At 46.9% G+C, this 8,611-nt stretch overlaps 1 protein-coding gene across 3 annotated transcripts in view; it reads left to right on the forward strand.

Moving 5' to 3' along the window:
• Positions 1-1,756: 1,756 nt before the first annotated feature.
• The window catches only part of LOC110594269 (ADP ribosylation factor like GTPase 2 binding protein), a 7,317-nt gene continuing 462 nt past the window's right edge, over positions 1,757-8,611 (forward strand). The window contains exons 1-6 of one of the 3 annotated variants that reach the window (XM_044911451.1): positions 1,757-2,098; positions 2,845-2,906; positions 4,906-5,012; positions 6,656-6,741; positions 6,956-7,052; positions 7,594-8,598. In XM_044911451.1, the coding sequence (XP_044767386.1) occupies positions 2,061-2,098; positions 2,845-2,906; positions 4,906-5,012; positions 6,656-6,741; positions 6,956-7,052; positions 7,594-7,695 (492 nt within the window). In that variant the 5' untranslated portion in view covers positions 1,757-2,060 and the 3' untranslated portion in view covers positions 7,696-8,598. The other 2 variants (XM_044911452.1, XM_021705806.2) reach the window with 2 other exon arrangements.

Genomic DNA, 8,611 nt, shown 5'->3' on the forward strand with positions numbered 1-8,611 from the left:
TATAAAGAAAAATAGGTCATGAGGAAATGCTGAGGTTGCTTTGAGCCACAAAACCAGCACTTAACTTAAATGTAATTCAGTCTAGTTAATCAGCAAACCTTTATAGATACCTGTCTTCTACTTGGTGCTAACTATAGTACCTCTGAGAACTGATCTCGTTCACCCTGGATATAACAGTGTCTTGGTAACCATTTTTAGTTCCAGAACCCAATGTTACCTATTTTTTTTTTAATTTTATTTGAGAGCGATAGAGACAGCAAGCATGAGTGAGCAGGAGAGGGGCAGAGGGGGAGGGAGAGGACAAGCAGATTACCAGCTCCATCCAATGACCTGGAGATCACCACCTGAGCCAAAAACAGAGTGGATTGCCCAACCAACCAACTGAGCCACCCAGACACCCCTTCACTATTTTATATCCATTCAAAATGTCAGTTCATTCAGGCTGGCCATCTGACCCTCAGATCAAACCTAAGCCAGACCTTAAATCACTCTAGACATGTACCACACATTTGGCCCAAGGGTATAATGCAACCAAAGACACATAACGCCTAGTGGTCCAATCAAGAGAAATCAGCTCTAGGGAATCCTTTTGCAAAATTTGGCAGTTTGGGAGAGGAGTTTTCCTGGAACAAAGTTACCCGATTTCTGATTACGTTGATTCAGTGATTGTCAACTTTTATCTTGCCTAATTAGCCAAGGAACTAATATATGCCAAATAATGTTTATGATGTGAACATTATCCTTTTGTGTGACTATTATCTTTATGATGTAAATTACAAGACGTCTACCTCTTGCGGTGGGCTTTCTTTCCGCAAAAGGGAGTAACTGTCTTGCGAATCAGAGTCTGCATTACCTGATTCAAAAGCTAAGGGATTGGCTCCCAAGAAATCTGCAGTTTACAGTGCTCTTAAAACCCACTTTAAACGATTTAATCTTCTTTTTAAAAAGATATTTATTTTAGAGAGAGCACAAGGGGTTGGGGCAGAGAGATATGGAGAGAATCTCAAGCTGACTCCACGCTGAGTGCGGAGTTTGTTGTTTTAAATCGTTGTTTTAAGCCACTAAATTTTGGGGTGGTTTGTAACAGCAATAAATAACCAGAACAGATGAAATCATCAAGTTTCCTACTCCACTCTGATCCCATATATGATTTAGAAGTAGAAAAAGGGTGGGCAAGTTCATTTAGTCCAGAAGAAATAAGTGGTTTATAAAGAAAAATAGGTCATGAGGAAATGCTGAGGTTGCTTTGAGCCGCAAAACCAGCACTTAACTTAAATGTAATTCAGTCTAGTTAATCAGCAAACCTTTATAGATACCTGTCTTCTATGACAGATACCTGTCCCACGCAAGGATGAATCGCAGGATCCTGAAATCATGACCTGAGCGGAAATCAAAGAGTCCCACCTCAAGGACTGAGCCACCCAGGCGCCCCCTATTTAATCTTCTTAAATCCTGTAATTTATTCCCAAATTGCAAGTGAAGAAATTGAGGCTCTTCGCTTCCATTCCTTCCTCCATAAAATGGGGGCAATGGGAGATTTAACCGCCACAAAGCGAGAGAACACTCCCGTAACCCCAAGCAAGCGTCCCATTGAGTCTCCAAAGGCTTCCCCTAGCGCCTCTCAATCCCTTTCCCTCACTTCCTCGCCCCATCTTTGTCCCACCCCCGGCGTCAAGCAGCGCGGACCTGTGATTGGCTCTCGGGAAGCGCGAGGCGGCAGAAGGCGTTTGGTGGCCGTGGTGACGGGAGGCGGGGCGCGGGGCCGGGCTGTGGGTAACTGACGCCCGGACCCCACAGCGGCAGCGGCGCGCACTGAGAGGCCTGGCCGGGTGTGGGGGGGCCCCGCAGGCGCGTAGCCGCTGCCGGGGAGCCTGAGGCCCGGGCCTCGCACGCAGGGCCTACCCGGCTGCGCCGTGAGCGGCCGCGGCGTCGGCGGCGAGGCCTCCTAGATGCGCGTTGGGGCTCTACGGAGCAGAGCGGAGGCTGGGCCCGGGCCGCGAGCAGGGTAGGAGGCCGACCGGCCCGCTCGCCCCGCGGTGGATGCGGCGGCGGCGGCGGCGATGGACGCCCCAGAGGAAGAGAGCTTCGCGCTGGCCTTGTGAGTGACGCCGCCCGGCAATGCCGGCGCTCGCCTGGGCCTCCGCCCTGTGAAACGGTGTCCTGGAGGGGGGAGATGGGGGTGAGGGACCGCCAAGGCTCCGCCCCAGTTCCCGCCGCCGATTGCGCGGCCGCAGCGACCGCCGGGTTCAGGCCGGGAGGACGGGAGTGCGGGGAGAGTGTCACGCGATGAGCAACGCCTCCATCACAATCCTCCCGCCCCCGACCCTTAGTCGTCAGCAAAACCTGGCAGCTTTGAGCTGCCGAGGCCGACCACGGGTCAGAGGACCTTCCACCACCACCACTTCCACCATCAACTCCTTCGGGGACTCCTGATCCGATTGCCCCCCAGGCCAGTATCTCGCTGGCGCCAGGTTCACGCTCACAAGCCGATAGGTGTGGGGTGATAGCGAAGATGCGGTGAGTAAACCTGAAGGACAAACATGCGAGGAGCCTTAAGATGTGCCCTGCGAGCCGTTGTTCCCCTTTATTTGTCCCTTTTGTGGCTCCTTGTGTCCTAACAGGTTTTCTGAAAATGGAGCCATTCAACTTCGATGTCACAAATGTGTCAAGTGGGTTTTCCTGTTCGGAATTGCTACATTAGGCAATAATCATTCTTAATTCGTTGAAGCTGGGTGATGGAAAGTTCACTTTGCTGTTCTTTTTTAGGCATGTTTGAAAATGTCCCTGATACACTTTTTTAAGCGAATTCTTTGAAACAGCACCTAATCCAGTTCTGTTTTTCAGCTCTTCCGCCTCTGATGCAGAATTTGATGCTGTGGTTGGATATTTAGAGGACATTATCATGGGTAAGCTTCCTTGAGCCTCAGTCTAACCTGTGCTCTAAATTTAGTTCTTAGACCCTTGCGGTTTGGAGAGTTAATATTGAGAGAAAACAGCAAGCTGAATATAAATTTTAATGTAGCACAGAATAATATTAAGTAAGCCTTACTGTGATTTTAGAGGCAAACATCCCCCATGGTTTTAACAACTAATAACCATAGCTTCAGGTCCTGGGAGGGACTTATTCAGGTAATGGGGCCCTAGACTTCAGGAGCCTCTTGGCAAAACTTCAGGAGCGACTGACCTACTTTATTTCAGAGAGTAAGAGAAATTCCATTTTTCAGTTTTGAGCTTTAACGTTTTCATGACATGAACCACAGCGTAATACCATAGCCATAGCACACGTGTCCATGAAGAAAGTAAGTGCCACACTTCAGCTGGTTCTGTATTTTCCTGGGTTCTGAGTTCCTCTTTGTGCATTCATTTTGGTGCATACAGACCTGCTAAGTATAATAAGCAGTAACAGGCACCCAAGGTTTAAGACAAATAACATGGGAGTGAAAACTTTGAGAAAACTTTTTTTCTTTAAATTAGGCAAAAAAAAGGGACTCCGTTATTTTGGTGGTATTTCATAATCTGTGTTTCGTAGTCTAGTCTAGTCTGAAAATTACTGACCCAAGCTTTTTTATCTTCAGGTCCCAAAAAGGTTCACACCCTTAACACCTAAATACAGAGGTTTCACCAGTAAGCCCTTGTCCTGTGTGAATCTGAGGGCTTCTGGGGAATCCTCAGGAATACTTTTGAGTTCTTCCATCCATTTGGGCACCCTGTGTGCCGTGGGAAAAGGAGCCTTTTTAAAGCTCAGGGTATTTATCCTAAAGGCTAGGTCACTTGTGAAGCTTTCCTTTTATTTTCAGAATATTCTCTTCACTTGTTAAAATTCCTTGTTCTTTCACATTTAGGTGTTTGCTATAAGCTAATCTCTATACGAATCCTCTGAATTCCACCTGGCAATCCTTTATGATAGGTACTCTATCATCCTCATTCGCTAGTTGACAGAAGTGGGGCTTAAGAGATGCTAGGAAATGTCCCCAAGGTCACACAATTTAAGTGACTGAGCTAGGATCGGAGCCCATATGCTTAATCACTACACTGTTTCCACCATAGCTGCTGAAATCCTATTAAAAGAGAACCATCCTGGGGCGCCTGGGTGGCTCAGTTGGTTAAGCATCTGCCTTCAGCTCAGGTCATGATCCCAGGGTCCTGGGATTGAGCCCCGCATCAGGCTCCCTGCTCAGCGGGGAGTCTGCTTCTCCCTCTCCCTCTGCCCCGCCCTTCCACTCAAGCTCTTCTCTCACTCGTTCTCGGTCTCTCAAAAAAATAAAATCTTTAAAAAAGAGAGAGAGAGAGAGAGAGAGAAAGAACCATCCCATTCCTTTGTGGAAAAGGAATGTAAAGGAGAGTTCCCAAGCCACCGTTTGGGTGTGTTTAAAATGGACCAAAGGATGGTGGTAATGGTTGCACAACAACGGAGAAGTACTTAGTGTCACCAAACCACACTCAAAAATGGTTAAAATGGGGGCGCCTGGGTGGCTCAGTTGGTTAAGCGACTGCCTTCGGCTCAGGTCGTGATCCTGGAGTCCCGGGATCGAGTCCCGCATCGGGCTCCCTGCTCGGCGAGGAGCCTGCTTCTCCCTCTGACCCTCCCCCCTCTCATGTACTCTCTCTCATTCTCGCTCTCTCAAATAAATAAATAAAATCTTTAAAAAAAAAAAAAAAAGGTTAAAATGGTGAATTTTATGTGATTAAAAATATTAGCATTTGTTATTAATAAAAAGACTGGATTGGGCTCTTTGAATGTCAGTGTCCTATTGAACACTTCGTTAAAACATATTTAGTTTTCCCTCTCCTAGAGACCGGCCACTGAGAAAGCAGTTGTGCTGGCGCAGAATTCCTGCCTGTTTATCAGTCAGAATGGTTTTTAGTCTCTACTGAAAAGCATAAAATTTCCCTATTGTGGTTCAGATGCCGAGTTCCAGTTATTACAGAGAAATTTCATGGACAAGTACTATCAGGAGTTTGAAGACACAGAAGAGAATAAACTCACCTACACGCCTATTTTTAACGAATACGTAAGTGGTTTTGTTTCTCTCCCCGGAGATTAGGAGTTCTTTTTTTTTTTTTTTTTAAGATTTTATTTATTTATTTGAGAGAGAATGAGAGAGAGCACATGAGAGGGGGGAGGGTCAGAGGGAGAAGCAGACTCCCTGCCGAGCAGGGAGCCCGATGCGGGACTCGATCCCGGGACTCCAGGATCATGACCTGAGCCGAAGGCAGTCGCTTAACCAACTGAGCCACCCAGGCGCCCCAGGAGTTCTTTAAAATGTGAATTTAAAACCAAAAGATGTTGACGTTTGCTGCACTTTTAGAAGCTGCCACCAATACCTGCCAGGAGTTGTTTAGAATCCGGTCTAGTTTTCACCTCCCATTGCTTTCCTCTGCAGTGTTTGGTGATTTTTGTCCAACTTCTGTTTTAAAAAATGACTTGATTATAGTCCTGTTTTCAGTTATAATCAGTTATAATATATGGGTTCACAATACCTTGCATTCATATGCTTTGACCTTTGGACTTGCACACACTACAGTTTACCCTCAAACAATGTGAGGAGGGGCACCTGGGTGGCTCAGTCGTTTGGCGTCTGCCTGCTTCTCCCTCTCCCACTCCCCCTGCTTGTGTTCCCTCTCTCGCTATGTCTCTGTCAAATAAATAAATAAAATCTTTAAAAAAAAAAAAAGTGGGGACTAGGGGTCCCGATGCCTGTGCAGTCCAAAGTCCCTGTATAACTTCTGACTCCTCAAAAATGTAACTACTAATAGCCTATTGTTGACTGGAAGCCTTACCAATAACGGAAATAATTGATAAACACGTATTTTGTATAGGTATCCTATACTGTGTTCTTATAATAAAGGAAGCTAGAGAAAAGAAAATGTTATTAAAATCATAAAGAAAATACAATTAAAGTCCTGTATTGTATTTATAAAAAAAAAAAAAAAAAAAACCCACATATATGTGGAGCCACGCCGTTCAAACCCTTATCGTTCAAGGGGCGACTCTATTTTTTTCTACTACATGTCCAGTTAGGTACTGCATGACTGTTAGGCAGAAGTGAAAACCAAGACCGAGATCATTAATTAGTTGGTGGGGAGACCAAGACTAGAACCCAGGAATCTCAACTCTGGACCCTCAGGTTTTTCCATTGTGCTGAGGCCTCAAGTAACCTCCTGGAACGATCTCTTCTGTCTGAGCAAAGGTTTGATCCTCCCCACTTTCTTAACCTTAGAAACATGGCGGACTCGACGGTTTTCTCCAGACGGGCCTCCGCTTATAAGGAAACCGATTACCTGCAACAATATGCTTCTTTGTACGTTCTTTTTACAGATTCCATCTACCCAAGAAAAAAGGTCCTACTTACTCCATTCCTGGCTTCCTGTCACGGGGCGGGGGGGGGCGCCCTGCTGTCCGCTGCCTCCACCTACGTCACCGCGTTCGTCTTGTCGCAGGGCAGTTCCCTGCGCAGCCGCTGTCCCGCGTGGGCCAGGGCGCATGCTCACTGAGGACGGGCGCTGCATTGTGGTTCTTTGGTATCCCCAGCGCTCAGCGTGGAGCCTGGCACATAGAATAGGCTCTTAGAAAATGGTTGCAAAGGGCTAGAGGCCAGGCTTTCTGGAAAGCAGCCTTGTTTTCCTAAAACCAAGATCCTTTCCACCGTGACAGATTTCTTTGGTAGAAAAGTATATTGAAGAACAGCTGTTGGAGCGGATTCCTGGATTTAACATGGCAGCTTTCACCACAACTTTACAGTGAGTTGAGCTTGACTGTGTTTTTTTCTCCCCCTTCCTCCTCCTCCACTCTGAAAAAAGACCCTCCTTTTTCTTCATTGCATGAACGTGAAGGTTGAGAGCACTTGGTGGTCAGGTCCTGGGGTGGGAGGCCCTCAAAAACCCTCTAGTGGAATCTTGAAGAGACAGAATCGGTTTCAGTCTTTGATGAAACAGCCATCCTTTTCTTTTGCAGGCACCATAAAGATGAAGTGGCTGGTGACATATTTGACATGCTGCTCACGTTTACAGATTTTCTGGCTTTTAAAGAAATGTTTCTGGACTACAGAGCAGTAAGTCACTCTTGCTCACTTTGTCAGCCACATTGGACCACTGAGCAAATTCCAAGTAGACCTGTCAAGCACAGACCAGCTGCCAGGTTTCTCCCCACGACTGGCCAGTGTCAGTCTGGTAGCTAGCAAGGTATCAGGAGCATAGCTGCTTTCCCCCATCAGGGGCCCAGTACCCTTATTGAGGGATTGCATGCTTAGGTTTTGTCACAACAGGTCCCAGGTACCTCTTATACACCCTAAATAATCAAAAGGACAAAACCAAAAAGCAGGTCTCATTGCCTTGCCTCTCTCATAATGCAGGCTCTTAATAGGAAAAAATATATTTCAGTGAAGAGAGGGAACACTTTTTAAAGAATGACAGGGCCAGTGCTGAACAAGAATGCAAAAGAACTTCCTTCCCTCTCCAGTCTGCTCCCCTGTGGCCCACCCTCCCAGCCCAGCACCTCCTAACCCCATGCCAGAGACAGGGTTCTGAGCTAGAAAGGACTTTTTTTCCCCCTCCTATTCCTTGCCTCTTAGGATTGTTTTTTTTCTCATGCAGGAAAAAGAAGGCCGGGGACTGGACTTAAGCAGTGGTTTAGTGGTGACTTCATTGTGCAAATCATCTTCTGTGCCAGTTTCCCAGAATGACCTGCGGCCCTAGGTCCCACCACCAGGCAATGCGATCTTTCTGGACATTGCCAGCCAATAGACTGGAAGAGGCTCTGGCAATGTGACAGAGTACATGTTGGAAAGACTGCCTATTCTGCAACTCCTTATTAATGTTAAGTATTGAGGGGTTAGAAGACAATTGTCTGAACCTCCTGAGACCCCGAAGCACCTTCTCATGTTCCGTAATCCTAGCACTCCTCCCCAAGCAGACCCCTCTCAGGCCTCTGCGTCAGGCTCCGCCAGGGCAAGCCCAAGGCCAGCATTGCCCCTTCCCCAGCATACGTGTTGGTAGGTCAGCAGCATTTGGAAGAACCCACCATCTCCAGCCCTCGTTGGCTCAGCAGGCTCTGCATGTCCTCCAGGCTTTTTGTGTGCTCACACAGCCCTCTGTATTCATCTCTCAGACTTGCAGCCTCAATGGGCTTTTTGCCTGTGGGGTAACGTGTCTCTAGGCTGTTAGTCAAGCCAGCTGCCTGCCCAGCTGAGCTTTCTGCATCTCATCCCATTCCAGCTAGTTAGAATCAACTGAGATGTCCCTTGCCTGAAGCTGCACGTGAAAATCATTTCCTTGTCTTATTTTGCAGTCCTTGCATCACTGTCTTCTGCTGGTCCTGATGTGGTCTGTTTCTAGAATTCTCTTAAGCATTTTTAGAAAAATACTTTTATAGAAAAATACTCAGGCTAACCTAGTGGATATAATCTTGGAGCTTCCATGATTACCCACTTAAAGATCAAAGTATTATATGCTGTGTGCTTTTTAGCGGTTAGTGCTATGAAAGCAAAAATGCTTTCTACGTTGGCCTTCCTGGTTTACTGGGTGCCAACAAGTGTGTGCTTATGCTGGAAGTAGGCTCAAAGGTCTCCCTTTCCTGCAGCATGTTAAGTGTTTGTACAGGTTTGCTAAAACC

Source organism: Neomonachus schauinslandi, chromosome 16, assembly GCF_002201575.2.
Source record: "Neomonachus schauinslandi chromosome 16, ASM220157v2, whole genome shotgun sequence".
Lineage (NCBI taxonomy): Eukaryota > Metazoa > Chordata > Mammalia > Carnivora > Phocidae > Neomonachus > Neomonachus schauinslandi.